Source organism: Peromyscus leucopus, chromosome 7 (assembly GCF_004664715.2).
Source record: "Peromyscus leucopus breed LL Stock chromosome 7, UCI_PerLeu_2.1, whole genome shotgun sequence".
Lineage (NCBI taxonomy): Eukaryota > Metazoa > Chordata > Mammalia > Rodentia > Cricetidae > Peromyscus > Peromyscus leucopus.
Window position 1 is genome coordinate 77,434,836 of NC_051069.1, and position 26,312 is coordinate 77,461,147.

Sequence of the window (26,312 nt, forward strand, 5' to 3'; positions counted from 1 at the left end):
TCTTCACTTTTTTTTTTTTGGGGGGGGGGGGGTTTCAAGACAGGGTTTCTCTGTGTAGCTTTGCGCCTTTCCTGGGACTCACTTGGTAGTCCAGGCTGGCCTCGAACTCAGAGATCCGCCTGCCTCTGCCTCCCGAGTGCTGGGATTAAAGGCGTGCGCCACCACCGCCCGGCTTTGTTGTGTGTTTTCTAAAGACAAAGTCTCACATATCCAAGGCTGACTTCAAACTTAGGTAGACAAGGATGACTTTTCTAACTTCTATTCCTCCTAGTTCTAGGACTATAGGTGTGCATCACATATTTGGTTTGTGTTGTTGTCTAAGATCAAATTCAAGCCTTTATGAATTCTAGACAAGCACTCTACCTCCAGAGGTTCATCCCCAATCCCATTTCTTGGTTTGTTTGTTTACACAATCCAAAAGACTATACTCCTAAGCATCTCAGATGAAAACATGACCCATTAATCTAGTCTTAAGCCCTACAAGTGAACACTGTATCATATTTAAAATTATTTCAAGTGGAGGCTAGAAAATCATCAACCTACATACAAATATAAATTCTGGTGTAAGAAATGATGGCACTAGTTGGGTTATTTACCCAGCAGATACACAGTGGCACTGTTTGTTGTTTGTTTGTTTGTCTGACTGTTTTGGTTTAGTTTTTTCAAGACAGGGTTTCTCCCCGTGTAGTTTTGGAGTCTGTCCTGGATCTCACTCTGTAGACCAAGCTGGCCTGGAACTCACAGAGATTCACCTGGCTCTGCCTCCTGAGTGCTGGGATTAAAGGCGTATGCCACCACCCCCTGGCCCAGTGGCACTGTTTTAACTGAAATAATTTAAAAGCAGGCAGAGGCATGCAATTCCAGGCCAGACAGGACATCACCTCAAAAAAAATTTTTTTCCTCTATAAACACACATGCCATGTCAGGTGCTGTATACATACATATCCATCCATACATATATACATGCATGCAAACTATCTTACACATAAAAGTAAACTTTTTTATTCTAGAAATAAAGATATTATTTACTTTGAAATCCTCTATACTACCTAACTGCATTATTCAAATAATTAGGCTCAACTATCTACTTAAATTGCTATGCCTAGTTTATGTTAGGCATCCCAGATAAAGAAACCTAGTATCACACTAAAGCTATGCTAGTAAGATACATGGTCTCACAGATCACTCACTCAGCCTCTATACAGATTCAGGTAAACTGCTCTCTCAATTTTTTTTCTCTAAACTTAAAGATTCGTACAGTTCTCAGAACTCAAAGAAGTTTCTCTGAGCAATGGATGATGGTTCAGGCAGAAACTCACAACTCGACAAAGTGTTAAGGATAAATAAATGTCAACTGGTACTCAGTCAAAACTGGGACCTTTATCAAGAAGAGACAGAAAGTCAGGGAAGACCAGAGGACCAGAGCAAAATGTCTTCTAATGGGGCAGGACCACTGCACTGATGAATACACAAGCTAGCCAACACTTCAGTATGGAGAAGCAAGAGGTTCACTAGCCCCCACTCCTAACTGAGCACATATGGGCAGTTAATGGCTTCTGGGTAAAGGGAGTCAAGGGTATGGCCCCTAGTAGGTTGGCCACGCTCCCTGGATGGCTCCCACACCCAGAAGCATATAGGCAGCACAAACTGGACTCAATGGGTTATTTTTAAAAATAATAAAAATTTAATGATACTTGTATTTAATTCAAATGTTCAGAGGAAGAAGCAGACAGATCTCTGAGTTCCAAGGCCAGCCACGACCACTTAAGACTGTCCTTAAAAAGAAAAAAAAAAGAAAAGAAAAAAGGACATTGGGGGAGGGACAGAGAGATAGTTATGGAGCTCGGAATAGTTAGGAGGAATGTGAATACGATCAAAATACATTTTATGAATTTTTTTTTTTTTTTTTTTTGGTTTTTTCGAGACAGGGTTTCTCTGTGTAGCTTTGCGCCTTTCCTGGAACTCACTTGGTAGCCCAGGCTGGCCTCGAACTCACAGAGATCCACCTGGTTCTGCCTCCCGAGTGCTGGGATTAAAGGCGTGCGCCACCACTGCCCGGCTATTTTATGAATTTTTAAACAAATAAAACATATATACTGGCTTCCAAGACAGGGTTTCTCTGTGTAGACCAGGCTGTCCTGTAACTCAAAGACCTCCCTGCCTCTTCCTACAAGTGTATGCCACTACGCCCAACAAAAATAATTTTAATAGAAAACTGAAGTTGCTTTAACCTCATGACTTCCTTTAGCTATCAACAATTAACGCAGTTTATAGCCAGGAGTTTATAAAGAAAACCTATTGTGCCAGGCGGTGGCGACGCGTGCCTTTTTAATCCCAGTACTTAGGAGGCAGAGGCAGGTAGATCTATGAGTTCGAGGACAGCTTGGTCAGACACCAAAACTACAGAGAAACCCTGTCTCACCAAAAAAAAAAAAAAAAACCTGTTTTATAGATAACCCACAAGAAAATGCAAATTTATAATCTGTAATAGTTGGGGGTTTTTTTCTTTGTTTTTTGTTTTGAGACATGGTTTCACTATAGAGGTCTGTCTGCCTCTCCTCCCTAGAACTATATTATAAGTGTGAACCACCATGCCTGGCTTAAAATAGTTTTTATTCTAAGGAAACAAACCACTATACATTTTTTTAAAATATCTAAACACCTTAACCTAAAATACTTCTCAAGACACAACAAAGAAGGAAAAAGTATCTCAATTTTATATCTATGAATAACTCAGAAGAGACATTTTCTCAATGTTTGGCTGTGTATAACTAGAATAACACTCCAATTACATAAAAATTCACATTAGTCAGTTATAACTCAAATAGAACCTCAAATTATGACCCAAATCAGGATAATTTCTAAAATATGTTCTATTGAGAAATTATTTAGGAAAAGCATGCTCATTCATATCCAGACACAAAGTAGCAAAAAAATCTAAGTCAATTTCAATTTTGTATTTTCATATGTTTCAATCATTTCATTCCCTCCGAAATCTAGTTATTTTTTCATCTTAAAGTAAATCACCTAAATCCCATGCACAATAATGAACCCCTTTTTAAGGGGCTAGGGAAATGGCTCCAGTTAAAGAGTATCAGCTGCTCTTCCAGGACTGAGGGTTCAATTCCCAGCACCCATATGGCAGCTAATCTTCTGATCTCCAAGGGCACGCAGTGCCCTTGTTGCACAGAAATACATGCAGACAAAACACCTTAAAGAAATGTTATTTTTAAAGTGGCTGGAAGAATATAGACCAGCAGTTAAGAGTACTAGCTATACTATCAGAGGACCCAGATTTAATTCCCAGCACCCACAGGGTGACTCACAATCATCTGTAGTTCCAGTTCTTGGGGATCTGATACCTAACTTCTTGCCTTCACCACCCACAACAGGAACACACAGGGTGCACATACATACATGCAGGCAAAACATTTATATACAGAGCTAACAAGAAAAAAAATCTTGAGAAACCCTGTCTCGAAAAAGCAAAAAAAAGAAAAAAAATCTTAAAAATAAAGAACAATACATCTAAGAGATTCCAGTGGATCTCAGTTCTACCAAGAATATCTTTTAAAAGGCACCAAACTGCAAAGTCTCCTATTTACCCACAATTAAAACATTATGACTCCATATAAGGACCTGAATCATAAGCAGAAAAACCTAGATATATGGAAAGGAGCCGTGCGGTGGTGGCGCACGCCTTTAATCCCAGCACTTGGGAGGCAGAGGCAGGCGGATCTCTGTTGAGTTCAAGGCCAGCCTGGTCTACAGAGTGAGTTCCAGAAAAGGCACCAAAACCCTGTCTCGAAAAACCAAAAAAGAAATATGGAAAGGTTAAGGATGCGAGTTCGTAGATCAATCAAAAAGGCTATATGGTCATCTATTAAGTTTCTGTTATTAGTCAAAATATATATTATTAATACATGTATATTAAAACTACACAAGCAAACCATAATAATACAAATTTGGATTGTATTTATTAAACCATGGGAGTTTTCTAAACTAAAACATCTCAGTCTATTTATTGGTACTCAAAAATCATGTTAATAGTGAATTATGTTGTCACTATTTAATGCTTCTTGAATTCATCTAGAAATGAGAAGAATCTGATACCAAAAAAGTAGTCCACAGGAATGGAAAGCTGACATGGCAGTTAAGAGCACTGCTGCTTTTGCAGATGACCCAGGTTCAGTTACCAGGACCCACATGGTGTTTTAGAACTATCTGTAACTCCGGTTTCACAAGACCAGATGCCCTCTTCTGACCACCTCAGGTACCAGGTAAACCATACAACCCACATACATGCATGCAAGCAAAACTCTCATACATACAAAATAAATCTAAACTTTCATGTTAATGCCATTTAAGACTTTTTTCCCCCAAAAGTTGAGTCTAGTATCAATAGATAAAATTCTCTATTAGCTTTTCTTTAGTAAGATGGTTCTTTGTCTTCATTTATATTACTACTCCAACTTTAAAAGGCTTTTGGCTTTTATTGTTTTTAAAGAGGCTAGAAAAATGGCTCAGTCATTAAGAGCGCCAACTGCTCTTCCAGATGACCCAAAGTTCGACTCCCAGCACCCACCTGGCAGCTCTCAATCCTCTGTTAACTCCAGTTCCAGGGATCCAACACCCTCTTCTGGACTCGACAGGCACCAGGCACACAAGTGGTACAGATTTACATGCAGGAAAAACACCCATACATGTAAAAAAAAAAACTTTTTAAGCTACTTTGTTGCTACCTAGCATAAATGGTGTTATTTTATACCCCAAGCAAATGATTTCTTAATGTGTTATGTACTCATGTATACAGTGGGCATGCAAGCTAGCTGACACTAGAGGTCTTCCTTTTATCAATTCCCACCTTATTTTTAAATGACTGAGTCTCTCAGTAAACCTGAATGGAGTTCACAGGCAAGATGGCTGGCAAATTGGTTAAAAGGATTCTTTGTTCCCATCTCCCAGTGCTTAGGTTACACAAGTTTATCACCAAGCCTGTCTTTTACATGAGTGCTGAGGATCTGAACTCATATCTCAAGCTGGCATAACAGGCACTAGGTCACTGAGTCATCTCTCTAACCCCAAGGAGATGATTTCTAAAGCACTTCTTTCTGCAGTTTCAAAAAGTCCTTCATTTCACCTCAACTGATGAAATTCAACTTTTGATAGCTCAAAGGTTACCAGACTACCAGAGAATGACTCCCTGAAGAGCTATATCATATTTCCTCTTAAAGAGAAGCATTCTTGTAAGGAAAAAATGAGCTATTATTTATATAAAAAAACAAAACAAAACAAAAAAACCCTGAATTCCTGAATTCTTTAAAGAAATCAAGAAACATAAGCATACATATTCAATTGTACTCATCAGCAGAGATTCAAGCAATAGAGAACTGCAAAATACACTTATTCCTTCCCTTGAGGTCTGCCTTAAAATGACAGTGAGAATATCAAATCTGAAAAATCAGAAAGATAATACAAAAGTTTGCTTTCAAGCCAGTCAGAAGAATCCTGAATACAAGGTTTTCCTTGGCTACACATAAGTTCAAGGCCATCCTCTGGCTACAAACACCCTTTAAAAATAAGGTGGTCTAGCCGGGCGGTGGCGGCGGCGGCATCTGCTGATGTTTTGCTAAGCAGACATTTGGTTAACTGTCTTCTAAACATTTTATGAGTTTCTTTTTAAATTTTATTTCATTTTCTTGATTATGTTCTGGCCCAAGGAGGCCAGAAGATGGTGCTGGATTACCCGATGCTGGAGTTACAGGAGACGATGAGCCACCCTATGCAGTTACTGGGAACTAAACTGGAGTCCTCCACAAGAATATATATGTTCTTCATTGCTGAGCCAACTTTCCAGACCCCCTCAACATTTGTTTATACCCATAAACTAGTGATGCTCTCAGCCTTGGGCAAAGAAACACTTATTACAGAGGATGATGCGCAATGTAGAGATTCATAACTGGTCAAAGTGCTGAGAATAAGGGACTATTGATTGCTTGGCCCAAAATGGACCAACTATATTATTCCCTCCAAGGCTCAGGGAGCAGCCGAGTTGGCAGTAGAAAGACTGTCAGAGTTGGAAAATAGGAAGTACTATGAAGCATGAACTTCTGGACATGACAAACCCTTTGCAATCAGAGATACACTACCATTAGCTTAAGGATTAAAGAGGGCCTCAGGAGGCCCTACCCCTCCCTGAGGAGCACTTCAAAGTTAATAGAGGAGGGGTGAAAGTCATTTTCTTCAGTCGTGTAACCACTACAAAGTAGTCCAGAAAACAGATCCTGTTCATGCTCATACTAGTTGAGAAGAATGGGGTGTTAGCAAGAGAGGGAAGGTAATTGTTGAGGGGATAATATGGTAATATATTGTACACAAGTATGAAATTTTCAAAATTTTAAAAATGACTGTAAATATCTCAAATTTAAAAAAAAAGCAGCAGCAGCTGCCTTTACTCACAGCACTACAGAGGCAGAAGCAGGCAGATCTTGAGTCCAAGCTACAGTGAGACCCAGTCTCAAAAATAAATATATATATACGTACGCCTCAGATATCTAAAGGACTTCTAATTCAAATATCCTACTTATCCTCTTTAAGAATTTTCAGGAGAAATCAGGCTGAAGATTTTAAATTTGTTTAGATTCCACAAAATGGATAAGCCATTTTAATAAGTAGCAGTCATAGTGAGTTGTCTACAGAAATCATAGGCATGTGGAGAAAAAGGTAGAAGATTTCTGGAAATCTGAAGCCAGCTTGGCCTACAATTTCAAGTTACAAGTAGGCCCAAGCTACATAGTGGAAAAGAAATAACACTAACCCCTGGTTCTTAAACTTTTTATAATTTTTAGAAGTAAAAATATAATTACATCATTTCCCCCTTCCCTTTATCCTTGCAACTCCTCCCATGTACATATACTCCCTTGCTCTCTCTCTGAAGTTAATGGCCTTTACTTTAATTATCATTGTTGCAGGTGGTGGTGTGTATACACACTATTGGGTTCTTACTACCCTTCCTGGCTGGCCTCAAACATGTTAATCCTTGTGCCTCAGGTACATTCAGGAGTAAGCCACTACATCTTTCTCAATCTTTTTGATTCATAGAATTTAATAAAACCAATCTGTTATATAAGCCATTAGTTCTTAACATTTTTAGAATTAGAAAAACCAGTTAGGTCTCACCTGATATCCGTGTTTTTAAATCAAGTATTCCCACTCACAACAAAATCCTTTATGCTGCTATCTAGAAATTTATCATCCTGGTCTCTGATATTTATTCATTTATTTATTGGTTGGTTGAGACAGGGTTTCTCAGTGTAGCCCTGGCTGTCCTGGAACTCGCTCTGTAGACTAGGCTAGCCTTGAACTCAAGAGAATCCCCTGCTATGCCTCCTGAGTACTGGGATTAAAGGCATGCACCACCACCACCTTCCACCTGAATATTTATTTTTTGATTGTTTTATTTAAGTGTATGGATGTTTGGCCTATATGTATGTTTGTATACCACATGTATGCCTGATGCCACCAGAAGAGGGCATCAGATCCCCAGGAACTAAAGTTACAAATGGTTTTGAGCTGCTCTGTGGGTACTCAGAGTTGAACCTGGGACCTCTGGAAGAGTAGCCAGTGCTTCTAACAGCTGAGCCATTTCTTCAGCCCTCTTTGGTGAATTTCTAATGAAAGAAAATATATGGTCCAGGTGTGGGAAAAACCTTTGGGAGCTACATCATAAACCTTTTCACATTCCTTTAAACTTAAAAGATATATCCAAAGACATATGTTTCAGTAATCAACTAGGAATTCTATACAACCATCTTACATATCCTGAATCTTATCCACTAATCCCTGCTATTATATTTTCATAGGAAAGTAAAAGGCACATTGACTCATCAGCACTTCAAACACTGCCTGATATGGCACATAAAAAAAATCTGACATTAGGGATAGAAAATGTAAAGTCTAAAAGGGGGTAGGAACAACTTACCAGTTTAACAGCCTCTTGTGCTGCTTCTTTTGTACAAAAAGTGACAAACGCATAACCTCTGTTGAGACCAGTGAGTGGGTCCATCATTAAACGAAGATCCCATATAGGTCCAGCTTTCTCAAATAATGGAACAAGCTCATCCTCAAATAGATCTCTGGGGATCTTCCCCACAAATATCTGTAAATTAATATGAATTCACAATCACGGCGAATTCTTTAGGAAATTAGATACCTTTTATACAAATGGTACAAGTTTTAAGTTTCTTTACCTCAGTGCCAACAGAAGGCTGCTGACCTGAATAAACAGAATCTGGAGGTGGTCCCCCATACTTCCTCTGCCCGGTTGTCACATCAAGTGTGTAGCCTGTTCTTTCCAAGAGTGCCTTGAAAAAGTCAAATATTATTAATGCTTTATTCACATGATCACGTACATAGAATTACAGTTAAGTCAATCCTATTCAATTATCTCAGCAACATTCCTCCATACAAATGTGTATGGTCTGTGTTAGAACTCTTCCTTTTATGTATACTTATCAAAACTTCAGGATCCTGTAAATATTAGTTTTTAGTGTCCAATTAATTACTGAGCAATAAAAAGTAAAATCAAACTATCAACACCTTTCAAGATATATCCACTCTGCTAATAAAAACCTCATTTAAAATGAACACTTCTGATTACCTCCCAACTTTGGATTTCTTAATAAATTTTTGTAACCCACTCCTAGACACACAATGCCATTTATGGGCATTTTGTCTCCTCTGAATATACCACTCCACTCCTCAAACCAAGCCTATACACTTGGAAAAACTTGATTATCTGGTGCTGAAGTGGTGTGCCACAAAGCATGGCTCATTCAGAAAAAATAGCCAAAATGACTTTGAATATTTATGAAATTACAACAATGTAACCTCTAGATTTATTCCTCTCAACTGTTAAAACACAATTAAGAGTTTCTCTTCATCTCTCATTATAGGTAAAAGTAACAAAAGGATGTATGTAATCCATTAATAAGCCATAAAACTCCATTAAGCCACAAAACCCCAAAAGTCCTGTTCTCCATTATATCAACTACAGAACAGTTTTGTAAGTAACAAAAACTGTGTTAATAACTAGCTGGCAATTCAAAATAAAAAGACATGTTAAAACTTATCAAAATGTTAAGTGACTAGAGACTGAGTCACCTCAGTACCCCAAAATTTCATCTTTTCTACTCAAACATGACCTGTCCAAAAAAAAGAAAACAATTACTGATTTATGAAAACATATCAATTTAAAAAATATTCATACTTTTTTAATGAAATTTCTTAAACAGCTAAGAATCTTAAACAGTTCTAAGAATCTTTTTCATTACACTCAAATTTTTACTCCTTAAAATTTTAACACTAGGGGTTAGGGATTTAGCTCAGTGGTAGAACGCTTGCCTAGCAAGTGCAAGGCCCTGGGTTCAGTCCTCAGCTGGTGTGTGTGTGGGGGGGGGGGGGTTAACACTAAAAATATCAATTAAACCAAATAGGTCACCTTTCCTTTCCCTCATATAAAATCCCTGTGCTACAAAAGGTTTTTTAAATGTAATATTATTTATGTCCCAAATAACAATGTCAATCTAGGGGAAAACTACTTTATCACTTCCATCAAACATCCTTATAAAAATGTCATAATATAAGTCCCATTCAAGTTCATTCAACCCACCTCCTTCCAAACTTTTAGAAAATTTTCATAAATTCCCCAATCACTGGAATAACTGCAATGGAAACAACTACACCCCCTTGTTAATGGAAATCTAAATTATAGTTCAAACTCAATTCACTCACAGCTAGATATGTCAAAACTCATGGTTTCTGATAACTACTAACTTTGTATTCCAATCTGTCCATGATCTAAGCTTTCTTTTCCAATATGGGTAAAATACCACATTTATGCCCTGTTTAGCAACTGGTTTTCTTACACTATAGCCTTTTACCTCAAGAACAGTGGAACAATAGTAAAGAACATCAACTTAAAAACTAATAAACTATACTCAACTATACACTCAACAAGACAAACATAAAAACATAGCTGAATATGAGGAAATTTAACCTCCTTTATGACCTTAATAATCAACCAACCAGCAACAACAACAACAAAAAACTTTCACCCCTAACCCAATGTCCTTGCTTACCACACTTAACAGTATTATTGTCGAAAAGTTAGTTTTAGAAATAGCTATCCTCGGTAACCCAATTTAAGAGGCAATTATTAAAATTCCAAATTCATCAGGACCCAAGCCTCCCAAGAAAAACAACCATTTGCCCCCAGTTTTGTCAGTAACCTGTAAGTATGAATTTAGACTTAACCATAGATCACACAGCATGGAACATTAGTGGCCAGACAAGATAAAAATGAATTGTTTTTGAAAATCATAATAAAAAATTGGGTGTTACTTTTCAAATTTTAGTCATTAGAAGACAATAACCTTAGAAATATACTCTACCACACACATGGAATATTTACCAAAACTAGAAAATAACTCTAAAAAAAAAAAATAAAAAAAAAAACTTAATTAAAAAAAAAAAAACCCTTAAAGCTACAGAATGCTTTTAAAGACATACCTTAATCTTTGCCTCATCTGGTCCTTTACTAGAATCCGCTACTTTGGTCCCTTGTTTCTCTCTCTGCCTGTAAGTCTTCATGACTCCACATAAAAAGGCACTTTTGTTCTGTAAAGAAATTTTCCACTCATATTAACATTACTATTATGTCTGTGTCTAATTAAATTTAAATGAGCAGATCAAAAGTACTTATTTTTTTATTCTTTTTACACTGACATTAAATTAACATTACCTGAACATGAGAGAGATCACTGTCTTTAAACTGTTGAAGTACTGCCAATGCGCCGTCTTCATTGAACTCTTTTAAAGCTTCGATAGCTCTTTCATCTAAATCACTATGTGCAACTAGCCCTGGAGAAGAGAAAATTTAGTTAGTTATCACCTTTTAAAATTTCCAAATTCTTTCTTCAGGAAGTCCTGTATTAGCCAATACAGGTACACATGTGACAATGATTCTACTCCCCTTATCTACATAATGAAGATCATACTTTAGCCATTCTGAACTAAGTCCTCTCAACCACACAGAAAGAAGTCAACATATTTTATATCCTGTTTTGTGTCCAAGTAGTCCTGAACACTGCAGTATTTCTACAGTAAATACATAGGCCTACAAATCCTAAGTCAACCAACAAAACACCAAGCATAACAACTGAACATCTATCTACTCAATGTCAAGTACCACTAGAAAAAGGAACTACCACACCAAGAAAGACAAGAGAACTAGCCTACACTTACCAAGTTATTAAACAAGAATCCTGCTTTAAAAATACCCCAAAAAGTCACATGGGCTGCTCTCAACATTTAGCAGCTGTTGCTACTATCATATACTTATCCATCAGGCCAGACAGCCTTCCCCTAGGGAGATCTTTTCCCCCACTTCATCCCTCCCTCTACACTTTGGAAAAACTCTAGATCAAACCTAAATTAACCAACTATCAGAACAAGGCAAAGCTCCAGTTCCCACATTTATTGGAAACCACAAAAAGTTGCTATTTTAGCTCAAAGCCAGAAATCCAATAGAAAAATTTCATAATGTAATTTTGCAAGTGTTAGTTCTTACCTGCAACGTAAATTTCATCTAGTTTTTCAGCAACTTTCTGTGGTAAACCAGCATCAAGCAATGTCTGAAAATTTTCTGAATGGATAACTGCAGAAGTAGTATCCATGGGCTCTTCAGTACCATTTCCATTAACATGTTCTGTAGCCATGTTTCCAGAGATCTGTTCAAACGCAATAAGCAAAATTAAACTAGGATCTTCAAAAAGAATAGAGGACAATGACAGTCCCAATCTTTACTTTCTCTACCAGTAACTACAACCAGCCAGCCTGCACCTCCCTTGAAAGAAACCTCCTTAAAGTCACCATCTCCTGACAAGCCAGATTTGGAGCCCGGGGTACAGAAGGACCGAGTCACTACATTCTTCCTGAGCACCACCCCTGTCTTCACCTGCTAACACTCGCTAGGAAAAACCTTACTACAAATGAAGCCGAATCAGCACAGGGACCGGCCCAGCCTGCCACATGCAGCCGTTCCAAAACGGAGAATAAGGTGTGTGTGTGTGTGTGTGTGAAGAAAGCAACGCTGGGTTTGTCTCTCTCCAAGGTAAACCAGAAAGTGCGCTTTTCCCGCCTGCCGCTTATAGATCAGTAACAACAGCCAGCGAAGAACAAAGCGCTCACACAAGCCACCTTCCCACCACCCAATTCCTCCACCCTTCACCCCCACACCCCAAAGCCCGCCCCCGACTCCGCACCCGGAGCGGCAGCCTCACCACTGCGGCCGCCAGGAGCCCATTAGAAACACGTGCTCTGCGCCTTCAAATGTCCTACAACTTCCTTCAACGGAAACCCACCGAGCACCGGGCCGAGGCGGTCGTCACCGCCTCCCAACAGCAACCCGCAGTCCGCGGTCCGAGCCCCCCGAACGGTGCAGCCGCAACCATCTCGCCCCTCAACACCGAGGCCGCGGCGGCGCCAGGCCACGGGCTCTCCCCGCCCCCCAGCGCCGCCGTCTCCGCCGTGACACATGGCTCTCCGCCCCGGGCGCTCCCCAATCGCCCGCGACCCCCGGCCTTCCCGCACCCCTCGGCGTAGCGGCTGCGGCGCCGAGGCCGACAGCCCGCGCCGGGAGGGCGTTCCGCCGCCGGGCGCACGCCCGCGGGAGCCCGAGCACCGCCCAAGCCCGCCGGCCGGCCGCGGGACGGCACCCGCGCCTCTCCGCCCACTCCCGCGCCGCCGGCCACGACAGCACACCAAGTCCGCCGCCGCTCGCGGTCCGCGCGGGCCACGGGGCTGCCCAGGCGCCTCCTTCCCGGAGCGCCGCAGACAAAGCCCAGCCGCGGCAGCACATGGAAGAGGAGGAAGCGGCGGCGCGGACCGCGGCCTACTCCCTGGCAGCCCCGGCCAACGTGCTCCTCTCTTCCCCCTTGGAATCCATTTTCCAGAAAAGCCGGTTTCTCCCCGCGCCGCCCTCCCCCAAGCTCCCTCCACAATGTCATGGAGCTCCCCTCCCAGACCCGGGTGCCGGCGGTCGTTACCTCCCCGCGGGGCTGCGGCCGAGGAATCCTGTCCGACCGGGTCGGGTGGCGGGGAACGCGTGCTCGCTGCTCCCTGTGTCCGGCGCGAGTGGAGCTGTTGTAAAATGGCGGCCGAAGCTCACGCCGCTGGCAGCAAACCCGATCCAGTTCCACTCGCCTCCGAGCGCGCTCCCAGTGCGCGCGCGCGCCCCCGCGTGACCCCCCTTCCCTCCCCTCCCTGGCGCGTCCGCTTCTCTCACTCACTCCCTCAGCCCCTGCCCTCCTCCAGCTCCTCCTTCTCCCCCTGCCACCTCCGCCGGCCACCGGCCGCCCTGGCCCCTCGGCCTTCCTCCTTCCCCTCCCTGCACCTCCTCCCCCAGCGTCCCCACTCCCGTCCCGCGGCCGCTCAGGCAACGAGTGGCCGCCCTTCTCCTCCTCGCTGGCACTCTGGCTCACGCCCTCCCTCGCGCTAGCTCTCTCGGCCCGTCCCCAGTCCCTGCCGAAGTCGCTCTTTCTCTCTCCCGCGCTGACGTGACGACGCAGCCGACGCCTCAGGACGCGCGCCCGCGGGCCCCGCCTCCCGCCCCGCCCCTCGCTCCCGGGTGGTGGTAGGGGGGGGGGAACGAGACCCCGCCCTTCCGCCGCGGCGGCGGTGAGGGGCCAAGTGAATGAGAGACCCGCCCTCTTGTGCGGACACTCCCTCGTGCTCCGCGGGCGGGGCGGGCTGGCTCGGCGTGTCCCACTCGTTCTTTGTCAGGAGACGAGCATCTCCCCACCCCGCCCTCCCCGCCCCCACCGCCGGCCGGGGCTCCGAGGGTGCCCGGCACGGGGCGCCCCGTTCTGCCGGGGCCGCCGCCGCCGCCGCCGCACCGCGCCCTGGGCGCTCGGGAAGCTGCAGGCGCACGTGTCCCCCGGGGCGGGGCGAGGCGAGGCAGACAATGGGGCTGCGGAGGAGGGGAGCCGCACGGGGTGGGTGGGTGCGTGGGTGGGGGGTGACGGGGGAGGGATGGCGGAGCTCGGGGCGACCGGGTGGCGGGGCTCGAGTTCGGGAGTCACCCCGGGGAGCCCCGGCTTCCGCCGCTGGACAATGGGGCATCCCGCGGCCCGGCGCGCGCCCTCCTCCGCTCGCACGGATACCCTGGGCGGAGGGAGGGGCGCCGCGGCGCCGTGGGTTCGCGAGGAAATCCCAGTGCCTCCCGCCCCGGGGATGACACCGAGGCCAGATTTGGAAGCTTAACCCGCCCGGTGGTGTTGGGTTGTGCAATATTCCGTTTCTGTCCCTGGCCTTTTAGGCAGTTGCGTGCTCCTCCTGGCACACTTTGAACAACTTGAAGCCGCACAAAGCTTCGTGATTAGGACAACTGTGAGGAAAAATGTCTGTGTTTCTTTTCAAACGTCTTGGCAACTAAATGTTATGTGAAGTGACATTTCCTTTGTAACCGTTTACTAGGTACAAGAAAGACAAGACAAAGGCGTTTGTATCTCAGACGGTGTGGATACTAATTTTATCCAGAACAACTGTAATGAAAATAGCATTATCCTTTTTACAAAAAAAAAAAAAGGCTTATTTTTAGAAAGCTACTGGTTCCCCCCAATGAGCTTTATGCTTTAACAAGCCAGTAGTCCAAAGAAAGTTAGCCACTCTTCAAAGTGCCCACACACATAAAATTGTGGGTTTTTTTTTTTTTTCCCGTTGGCAGGTGAACCAAATAGGAAATATTTCTGAAGTACTATTTAACCCAAACCTGTTTAATAAGGTTCTGGATATCCAGAGCCTAAATTCCATGCTATCAAACATATTCCTGCTATGGAATTTTATTAATTCAACAAGAGATTTTAGTTCATACCCCAAAGGTCTGGATGATGGTATCAATGGAAAAACAACCAAAACGTTAATAGGGGTAATAAAAAAGCCTATGGACTAGACAAGGTGGACAAAGATTGAAACCAGGTTTTCTTTAATGAGTCCGGAATACAAGAGCCTGCTTAAAAAGCGCCGCTCCCTAGGCAATGTCAAGAACTCTCAGACTGAAAGCTCTCCATCTCTGACCTAAATTCCTTTCGTGTTAGACCTTACTTTTCCTTGCACTTTTTTCAAGACTTAGTTATCTGTATGGTATGTATGTGTCAACATGTGAGTATGTGCATATGAGTTCAGGTGCCCCCAGAGGCATTGGATCCCACTGGAGCTAGAGTTACAAGCACTCATGAACTCCTGGACTTGGGTGCTAAGAACCAAACTTGGGTCCTCTACGAGGCAGCAGTAAGCACAACCACTCTTAACCACTGGCCCATCTCTCCAGCCCGCAAACCTGTTTTGTTTTGTTTTAAGGCTCTCTGTTAATCTCTGATGTTTCAAAAGAAACTGAACACCAGATCCTTCCTTTAATCATTTCGATAATCCCAGCAGGAGGAAGCTAGATAGCAAGTTCAAGGCCAGCCTGGCACTTTGAGATGCTATCTAAGAAACAAAACAGCAACATCCCCAGAGTCACCACTGACAGGACAGTCATCCATTAGCATCCAGCATCATGAGCTGGAAAAGGAGTCCTGTAGGACACCAGATTCTCAGTCAAATCCTGTCAGTTATCTCCTCTCCCAGAGTTCCATATCTGCCTTTCAACCGTCCAAAGCCACCACCCTCTACCATGTATACTAAAAATGGATCCTTCTAATTCATCCACTCTTGAAGATCTGATCCATTCAAGGCTAGCCCATTTGTGTGCACTCTCATCCCCCTGCCCAGCCCAATACTTTTTAAAAGAGCCTGTGAAACATTTGTAGTTCAGTGCTCAATCCTGCTTGATCTCCAACATCCTCCCCCACCCCCAAGGGAAAAATTACACTTAGGAGAAAATCCTTGACTGTCTGTGTCTGCCCCCTACCCCCTACCCTACCCTGCACCCCGACAGAGGCACGTAGTTCAGCTGGCCCAGGATGACCTTGAATTTCTTTCTTTCTTTTTTTTTTTTTTTTTTTTTTTTTTTTTTTTTGGTTTTTCGAGACAGGGTTTCTCTGTGTAGCTTTGCCCCTTTCCTGGAACTCGCTTTGGAGACCAGGCTGATCTCGAACTCACAGAGATCCGCCTGCCTCTGCCTGGAATTAAAGGTGTGCACCACCACCACCCTTGAATTTCTGATGCTCCTAACTCCACCTCCCAAATTTTGAGCCTAGCTTCAGGTAAGCCAAGCAAGCACTCTGTCACCTGAGCTATATCCCAAGCCCAAGACCTCAAATCCTGAAGTCAACAAGGCCCTCCACTACCTAACTTAGCCAACCTCAGCTGACTTTTCCTTGATTCTGGCATTTTTAAGGTATCTCAGACTAAAAACTTACTCAGAGAAGTGGCTGGTGTCCTGGGCAGAATTAAATGAAAAACATTCAGCTATGCTCTCTACTGAACAACTCTCCTCCTTGTTTCCTCTCTCTCTCTCTCTCTCTCTCTCTCTCTCTCTCTCTGATAGAAGGGTAGAATTCATTATTTTCCCAGAGTGGTCTCAAATTCCTAGGTTCAAGTTGCCCTCATGCCTCAGTCTCCCAAGTAGCAGGAACTACAGCAAATAACCACCATACCCAGCTCATTTGACATCTTTCAAATGAGAGATGAAGCAATAATATAATTGTCCTCCTGGCACTCAGGCATTCTGATTCCAGACATGATCTGGAAGTATTATTACTAAAATATGGGGAAATCCCAATAAGCTAAAAGCAGAACAGGGCAAGGCATGATATGCACACCTTTAATCGCAGCGCTTGGAAGGCAGAGGCAGGTAGGATCTCTATGAATCTGAGGTCAGCCTTGTCTACAGAGCAAATATCAGGCCAGGGAAAGCTACATAATGAGACAGTTTCAAAAAAACAAAAATTAAAAATTTATTTAAAAAGCTGAACAGATGATTGTTTATAGCACAGGGTTTCTCTGTGCAGCCCTGGCTGTCCTGGAACTCGTTCTGTAGACCAGGCTGGCCTTGAACTCACAGAGATCTGCCTGGCTCTGCCTCCCAAGTGCCTCTGCTTCCCCGGTGGAATACTGGGATTAAAGGCGTGTGCCACCACCACCTGGCTGGTTTTAGGATATTTTTAAAAGGAGGAAAAATTAAAGGCACATGCCTTTAATCCCAGCACTCAGGAGGCAAAAGCAGGTGGATCTCTGTGAGTTCAAGACCAGCCTGGTCTACGGATCGAGTTCCAGGACAGCCAAGACTACACAGAGAAACCCTGTCTCAAAAGAAATATATGAAATTCTCTGGTCTGAGAAGTCTTATTTCTGTGTGAGAATCGTCTTTATTATCTAGACAAGAATTAAATGCTGCATTAAGCCAAAGGATATAACAGGCTGACGTCCCAGATCTGCTACTGAATAAACTAGGGGCTTTCTCATCTTAGAACTACTATTTCTTTGTTTAAAAATCATTAGTGGTGCAGGAGGAATAGGGGCACCTGCCAACTTAGTGTGAAGGTGAGAAGTCAAGTCTGTGCAGTCAGTTCTCTGCTTGCATCTTTATCTGGGTTCCCAGAATCAGACTCAAGTTGCCAGACTTTTATGGCAAGTATCCTTACCCACTGAGTAAACGTACAGGCCCCAAATTGCTGTTTCCATATCTATTAAAGAGGTGACTTGAAATGCAAATTTCTACCTCAAACATAGATTTTTCAAACTCTCCAGTTTCATGTTATTTAAATATATGCAAATGGTTTTGCCATTTAAGGTTTTCTCCATTTGAATTTTAGCTTTATATAAAATTTATAGAATTTTAGTCTATAGAAAATAGTCTACTTTTTCCATTATATGGACCCTCACTGCCCCTACACACACACACACACACACACACACACACACACACACACACACACCACACACACACCAAAAATAAAAACAACCCAGCAATAAATCCAGGTATGGCTGTACACCCCTGTAGTCATAGCCCTGTGAAGATTGAGGTTAAGAGGATCGAAAGTTCAATGCCAGGGCTGTTGAGATAGCTAAGTAGATAAATTCAGTCCCCAGGACCTACATAGCACCAACTCCCCAAAATTATCCTCTGACCTCAACATGTGCACTAATAGGCATACATCCACAGGTGTAAACATATACAAAGAAAGAAAGAAAAAGAAGGTTTTAAAGTACAAGGCTCGGGCCAGCAAGATGCTTTAGCAGGGAAAGCGCTTGTTTCAAAAGCCTGCTGATTATGGGAGCTTGAGAGATGACTCGGTGAGAAAGCGCACTGACTGCTTTTCAAGAGAACCTGGGTTCAATTCCCAGCACTCATGTGGCAGCTCACAGCTGTCTGCATCTCCAGTTCCAGGGGTTCCAACACCCTCTTCTTTCTGGCCTCCACAGCCACTGCAGTGGTGTACGGACATACATGCAGGGGAAAGATCCATATAAAATCTGACTTGGTGAAGAGTGTGTGCTGCTCCTGCAGAAGAACCAGGTTTGGTTCCCAAGGAGCCACACATGACAGCTTACAAACTCCAGTTCCAGAGGATCCGATACAATCTTCTGTCCACTATGGTCAGCAGACACAAAAGTGGAACACATCCACTTTTGCAGGCAAAAGCACTCAGACCCATCAACATAAATTAATTTTTAAAAATCAAAACAAAACACTAAGGGGCTAGACAGCCATCTATGTCAGTGAATTGCTTGCTGTGCAAGTATGATGGGCTGAGTTCACACCTCAGCACACATGTAAAAAGCCAGGCGTAGTGGCACACTCCTATTATGTCAGCATTAGGGAGACAGAGACAGAAGGGGCTCAAAGCTCAGCCAGCCTACCTAGCCTAATCAGGTCCTAGTGAGAAACCCTGTTTCAAAACCAAGGTGGACAGTCCTGAAAAATGATGCCAGAAACTTACCTCTAGCCTCCACGAACACAAACATGTATGCACATACACACATACCTGCTTGTGCACACACATGCACCACCCCCACCACCACCATACACATACACACACAGGCTGATAATCTTTGGTTTTGGAATTTTGGAGATCATTCCCAGCTTGTATGTGGTGAAATCAAGACTCACATTCACTGTGCATTACTCACGTTTCTGTTTTTTGCCCAGACAAGGTCTCTCTATGTAGCCCTAGCTGGCCTGGAACTCAACTAGTTAGATCAGGCTGGCCTTGAATTCACAGAGCTCTATCTGCCACTGCCTCCCAAGTGCCGCAGTTAAAGGCATGCTCTACCTTGCCTGGCTGATAATTTGGTTTTAATGTTTAAAGATACATATATATGAAATATAAACAATACTTGTGCCGGGGGTGGGAGTGGTACATGCCTTTAATCCCAGAACTCGGGAGGCAGAGGCAGGTGGATTTTTGTGAGTTCGAGGCCAGCCTAGTCTACAAAGCGAGTTCCAGGAAAGGCGCAAAGCTACACAGAGAAACCCTGGAGAGAGAGAGAGAGAGAGAGAGAGAGAGAGAGAGAGAGAGAGAGAGAGAGAGAGAGAGAAGACCAATACTTACAATATGAAACTATGTTAAATGTTGGCCAACCAAGTATACATGCTTATAATCCCAGACTCAGGTGACTGAGGCAGGGGAATCTGTCTCAAAGATACTGTCTCAGAAACACAAAATTTAAGAGCTGGCTCAATAGTTGAGAGCACGTGAGGCTCTTACAGGTGACGAGTTCAGATCCCAGTACACAGGTTTGGCAGCTCTCAACTCTATCTGTAATTTCAGTTTCAGGGTATCAGACATTCTCTTCTGGCCTCCATGGGCAACCATGTCACATGCATATAAAGACATAAATGCATACCCTGACACATAAATAAAAATAAATTGAAAACCAAAATTTCATTATTCATTTGCTTTATTATTCTTCCCAACTATGTGACTTTTGAAATAATGAGAAAGGAAAAACTGTTGAATTGGCAAATAATGAAAAGCAGGCATACAAGCAAGATTGTTTGGGTTCTTATTTAAAATGCTTCCATAAACTCAAAACCACTTAAAAAAAAAAAAATCAGACAGGCGGTGGTGGCGCACGCCTTTAATCCCAGCACTCGGGAGGTAGAACCAGGCAAATCTTTGTGAGTTCGAGGCCAGCCTGGTCTATAGAGTGAACTCCAGGACAGGCACCAAAACTACACAGAGAAACTCTGTCTCAAAAAAAAAATTACTAGCCGGGCGGTGGTGGAGCACTCCTTTAATCCCAGCACTTGGGAGGCAGAGCCAGGCGGATCTCTGTGAGTTCGAGGCCAGCCTGTGCTACCAAGTGAGCTCCAGTAAAGGCGCAAAGCTACACAGAGAAACCCTGTCTCGAAAAACCAAAACAAAAACAATTTATTTAAAAAAAAATTATAATGTAGTGTTCTGTGCATTAGCTATAATTGTTAACAAAATTGAGTGCTTCTATTTCATGTGAATAAATAAACAAATAGTATTTGAGACACTATAGTTGAACAAGTTCATCAGATTCCTCCAACTGGAACTATGTATGGTTAGCCTGGAAGGTTCTTTTAGGCACTTGACAGCATGTATGAAGACCCTGGGCAGAAACCCAGCACTAATGTGTGTGTGTGTGTGTGTGTGTGTGTGTGTGATTTGTCACACGCCTGTACAAACAACTAAATACAGCTTCTCACCAGTTTCTCTTTTCCCTTCCTCCTTCCCCCTTCAACAGTCTCCCATATGTAAATGGAGAGATGACCTTGAACTTCTGATCCTTCTACTTCTACCTCCTGAATATAAGTTTACAGGCACAGTTCTACTGAGCCTGGTTTCATGTTGTGCTAGGAATGAAACCCAGGGCTTTGTACATGTCTTGCAACTTAAAAAACATATCACCATATTAGAATAAATTTATTCTCCATGCTCTGTCTCAGCTTCTTAGTCTACCTTCTGTGACTTATTTGAAGGGAATTTACAAAGTGACAACATTACTCCTAGGAAGAGGTGACCAAATGTCTATTCACCCTAGATCAGAAACTGTAGTCCAGCCTGGTCTACAAAGTGAGATCCAGGACAGGCTCCAAAGCTATACAGAGAAACCCTGTCTCAAAAAAAAAAGAAAAAAAAAATCAAGCCAGGCAGTGCTGGTGCATATCTTTAAAATGGTGCACACCTTTAATCCCAGCACTCAAGAGACAGAGGCAGGTAGATCTCTGCATTCAAAGCCAGCCTGGTTTAGAGTGAGTTCCAGGACAGCCAGGGTGGTTATGCAGAAAAACTATGTCAAAAAAAAAAAAAAAAAAAAAAGCTGGGTAATGGTAGTACACCCCTTAATCCCAGAACTCAGGAGAGAAACCCTGTCTCAAACAAACAATGATTTTTTTTTTTTTTTTTTTTTTTTTTTTTGGTTTTTTAAGACAGGGTTCCTCGTGTAGCTTTGCGCCTTTCCTGGATCTCACTCTGTAGCCCAGGCTGGCCTCGAACTCACAGAGATCCTCCTGGCTCTGCCTCCCGAGTGCTGGGATTAAAGGCATGCGCCACCACCGCCGGGCACAAAGGTTGTATATTAGATTTTACAGGCAAGGAGGGGATCCTCCAATCCGCCCCCACCCTTCCCCCACCCCACCTCCTGCCCCTGCCCCCTGAGGCGGGGTTTCTCTGTGTAACAGTCTTAGTTGTTCAGGTTGGCCTCTAACTCACAGAGATCTGCCTGCCTCTGTCTCCCAAGTGCTGGGATTAAAGGTGTTCACCATGGCGGTATAGCTCAGTGGTAGAGCATTTGACTGCAGATCAAGAGGTCCCTGGTTCATATCCGGGTGCCCTCTCGGAGTCTTTTCCTCAATTTAATGGCCAAATAATGATACATATCATTTCAAATATGATCTTAACCCAATCCTGGGCTAAAATAGGTATTTAAAAAATAAGGTTGTTCACTTTATGGCTGGAGAGATGGCTCGGCGGTTAAGAGCACTGACTGCTCTTCCAGAGGTCCTGAGTTCAATTCCCAGCAACCACATGGTGGCTCACAACCATCTATAATGAGATCTGGTTCCTCTTCTGGGAACTATAAGCATATATGCAGATAAAACACTATACATGCCGGGCGGTGGTGGCGCACGCCTTTAATCCCAGCACTCGGGAGGCAGAGCCAGGCGGATCTCTGTGAGTTCGAGGCCAGCCTGGGCTACCAAGTGAGTCCCAGGAAAGGCACAAAGCTACACAGAGAAACCCTGCCTCGGAAAAAAAAAAAAAAAAAAAAAAAAAAAAAAAAAAAAAAACAACAACAACAACAAAAAAAAACACTATACATAATAAATAAATATTTAAAAAAAAAAAAAAAAAAAAAAGGGTGTGCACCACTGCCGCCTGGCCTAAAACAAAGTTTCTTGGAGGGGAAAAAAAACACATTATTTTTTTCAGAGAATCTATTGAAATGATCTTTCAATTTATACATACATATATGTGTGTGTGTGTGTCTGTTTATGTATGCAACTGTTTGTGCATGCATGTGTACACACGTGTACATAGAGACCAGAGGTCAACCCTGGCCGTTCCTCAGCCATCATCCCCCTTACTAGGACCTAGTACTCACCAAGCCTAAGCTAGGCTGTCTGACAACCAAGTCCCCGTGATCCCCAGTGATCCTCTGGTCTCTGCATGCTCAGCACTGGAATTACAAGCATTTATGAACCACACCCAGCTTTTTAACTGTGTACTAGGGATAAAACTCAGGGTCCCATACTTGCACGGCAAGTACTTTACCAACTAAGTTATCTCCCCAGCCCCTGCAAAAATTGTATAAGAAAATCTTGTTGTTGTTTGTTGCAGAGAGGATTTCCTTATATAGGCCAAGTGAGCCTCAAACTTGTAATTCTCCTGCCTCCCAAGTTCTATGATTAAAGGCTTGCTTCACTATGCCCAGCTCATCAATGATTCTTAATTGGAGCCAATTAAATCTTCCAGGTATTTCTGGGTCATTTCTGAGGATCTTTATGGTAGTCAGATTGAAAGAGACTGTACTACCAGCATTTAATGGGAAATAGGTCAGAAACAGATCAGAGACACAGCTAAATATCCAACAACACACAATGTAGCTCTCCACAATAAAGATTTGGCCTAAACTGTCACTGACATATCCTGACTTACACAGAAAATACATCATTAACATGCTTAGTTTAGGGCTATTGGCCATATTGGGAGTGGGGGTAAGAAGGGTGGAGCTCTTATGAAAAAAAAAAAAAAAGACATACCTGTACCAAGGATAAACAAAGTTTTCCAACACTAATTCAAGAACCTGCACAAGAAAATTTTAAAGAAAAATAATTAACTATAGGGAAATAAACCATACTACTAAGCTATATATGTTAGCAACAACTATAGCATAAATTTAAAAAGGTCTTGTTAAAAAAATAAAACCGGGAGCCAGGTTTTGGGGTAAATTCTGAAAGATCATAGAGACAGAATCAGCCACAGCTAGCCTCGCCTCACCAATTCATCAGCTGATCTCATTTCCTCTATGTCCTTATCCAAATGGATCTCAGCTGAACTGCTGCTCAAAAGCCTAAAAGCTTAACAGACTCTAGTTCCTGGTCTCACACCTTATATATTCTGCTTCCTGCCATCATTTCCTGGGATTAAAGCGTGTGTCACCATGCCTCATTGTTTCCAGTGTGGCTTCAAATTCACAGAGATCCAGATGGATCTCTGCCTCCAGAATGCTAGGATTAAAGGTGTGTGTGCCTCCATTTCTGGCCTCTATGTCTATCTAGCAGCTCTTCTGTTCTCTGACCCCAGATAAATTTATTAAGGTGCACAATATATTGGGAGACACAATATCACCACAAACAACCAATTTTATTATACCAAATATTAACAATATCTCTTTTTGGGGATGGGAGGGGTTCAAGACAGGGTTTCTTTGTATAGCCTTGGCTGTCGTGGATTTAGCTCTGTATACTAAGCTGGTCTTGACACAGATACCCATCTACCTCTACCTCTCAAGGGCTGGGAGTAAAGGCATTCCCCACCATTGCCCAGAGGAATTTTCCAATTTATATGGGGGAGGGGGAGAATCCATAGCACAACATCCTTCTTTAGACAAAACAGTGAGAATCTACCTTGGAAGAAAATAAAGAAAGAACCCAATTTGAAAATAGGCAAACCCTCCCGGCGGTGGTGGCACATGCCTTTAATCCCAGCAGAGGCACAGAGGCAGGCAGATCTCTGAGCTCTAGGCCAGCCTTGGTCTACAGAGCAAGTTCCAGGACAGGCTCCAAAGCTACACAGAGAAACCCTGTCTCAAACAACAACAACAACAAAAGGTGAACTATCTGAAGAGATATTTGATGAAGAAACACAGGCAGAAAACAAACATATGAAGCAGTTTGGTTTGAAGGAGAAATGCACTCTATGGTCTCAAGAATTTGAACACCTAGTTTATGGTGTGGCTAAGGGAGACTTAGGAGGTGTGGTCTTGCTGGAGGAAGTATGTCCCTGAAGACAGGCTCTGAGAGTTTAAAAATTCAAGCATTGTTGAGTTTGCATCCTCCGCTTCATGCTTGCAGTTGAAGGTGAGTTCCCAGTTGTTTCTGCCACTGTACATGCTGCTGGCTGCCATGATTTCCTGCCATAATGGACTCATATCCCTTAGGAACCATAAGCCCAAATAAACTCTTCCTTTTATAAATTGCCTTGGTCATGGTGTTTTAACACAATAGAAAAATAACTAATACAGAGACTAAGGGATAACAAAGTCAAATCATAGCAAGATGCTATCATTTATATTAGGATGGCCCAAGTCCAGAACAGTAACATCACTAGGTGTCGGGAAGGTTGTGAAAACCAGGACCTGCCATTGCTGCTGGTGATGCAAAATGGTACAGACCCTTTATATGATGGTTTGGGCAGCTTATTGCAGTTAAACAGAATTTTATCATTTAATCCATGAGTTGCACTCTTTCGTATTTATACTCAAAGGATTTTGAAACATTTGTCTACCAAAAAACAAAAAAACCTGCTCTTGGATCTTTATGGTAGCCTTTTACAGTTGCCCCAAACTAGAATAAACTAGAAGCATTCTATGTGATGACCTTCCATAGATGAACAAATAAACAAGCTGTGAAATGGATAGTTTAAAGGCACTGGGAAGGCTGGGGCCAGCCTGAGTTTCATAGTCCCTTCCAGCCTAGGCCACAATGTGAGAGCCTGTCTCAAACAAACAAACAAATGAACCAAATGCTATAAAGCAACAAGTAGACATAGAGAAATGCCGAGTGTGTGTTACTCAATGAAAAGAGCTAATCTGAAAAGGCTGTCTGCTGTGTGCTTCCAACTGTGTGATGTTCTGGAACTAGAAACAGGCTGGAGAGACAGCTCAGCAGGTAAGAGCACTCACTAGATGCTCTTGCAGAGGTCTCAAGCTCTATTTCTAGCACCCACTTGGTGGCTCATGACAATCTGTAACTCCAGTTCCAGGGTATCCAATGCCCTCTTCTGGCCTCTGTGGGCACCAGTCACATACATGGTGCTCATATGTTCATCCAGGCAAAATACGCACATAAAATCATATATATATATATATATATATATATATATATATATATATATTAAAATCATATATATATTACACACATAAAATCATATATATATATATATTTCAAAAAATGACTGAAAGCTCAACATGGGAGAAGGAAGGAGAAACAAGATCTAAATAGGATACACCAGGATTTTTAAGGTTCTGTGATGACTAGTTTTAAGTCAACTTACCACAAGCTAAAGTCATCTCAGAAGAGGGAGCCTCAACTAAGAAATTCCTTCCAAATTATCTGGCTGTAGGCAAGCCTGGGGGGCATTTTCTTAATTAGTGATTTGATGGGCAAGGGGCCATCCCATTGTGGGTGATGTCACCCCTAAGCTGGTGGTCCTGAGCACTGGGCAAACCATGAAGAGCAAGTTAATAGGCAGCACTCCTCCAGTGGCCTTTACATCAGCTTCTGCCTCCATGTTCCAGCAATGTTAAGAGTTCCTGCCCTGAAATAAAATAAATGAAATAAAACCCATTCCTCCTGGAGTTGTCATAGGTCATGGTGTCTCATTACAGCAATAATAACCCTAAATAAAACAAGTGGTAAAATTGTACTGTACAGATAGGTGTCACTATATATTTTTACCTAAACATATAGGGTGTAATACAGCCAGAATGAGCTCTAATGCGAAATATAGACTTTAATAAAATGTATCAATATTGGTTTGCCAATTGTAACAAATGTGTCAACTAATATACTATGCTAATACTAGGAAAAAGGTTTGGGGAGGCGGTATGTGGAA

General features: G+C 42.8%; 1 protein-coding gene and 1 non-coding gene across 6 annotated transcripts in view; one reads left to right on the forward strand and one right to left on the reverse strand.

The window, feature by feature from the left end:
- The window catches only part of LOC114697302 (synaptotagmin binding cytoplasmic RNA interacting protein), a 36,372-nt gene extending 22,935 nt beyond the window's left edge, over positions 1–13,437 (reverse strand). For 2 of the 5 annotated variants that reach the window (XM_028875545.2, XM_028875544.2), the window contains exons 1-6: positions 13,107–13,437; positions 11,630–11,789; positions 10,802–10,920; positions 10,570–10,677; positions 8,250–8,363; positions 7,982–8,158 (exon numbers count right to left, since the gene is read on the reverse strand). In XM_028875545.2, coding sequence (XP_028731378.1) covers positions 7,982–8,158; positions 8,250–8,363; positions 10,570–10,677; positions 10,802–10,920; positions 11,630–11,777 — 666 coding nt within the window. In that variant the 5' untranslated portion in view covers positions 11,778–11,789; positions 13,107–13,437. The remainder of the gene's footprint in view (positions 1–7,981; positions 8,159–8,249; positions 8,364–10,569; positions 10,678–10,801; positions 10,921–11,629; positions 11,790–13,106) is intronic. The other 3 variants (XM_028875548.2, XM_028875547.2, XM_028875549.2) reach the window with 2 other exon arrangements.
- An 8,302-nt stretch (positions 13,438–21,739) lies between these two features.
- On the forward strand, positions 21,740–21,811 carry Trnac-gca. The gene has a single exon. It is a non-coding gene; the product is annotated as a tRNA-Cys (tRNA).
- Positions 21,812–26,312: the final 4,501 nt, after the last annotated feature.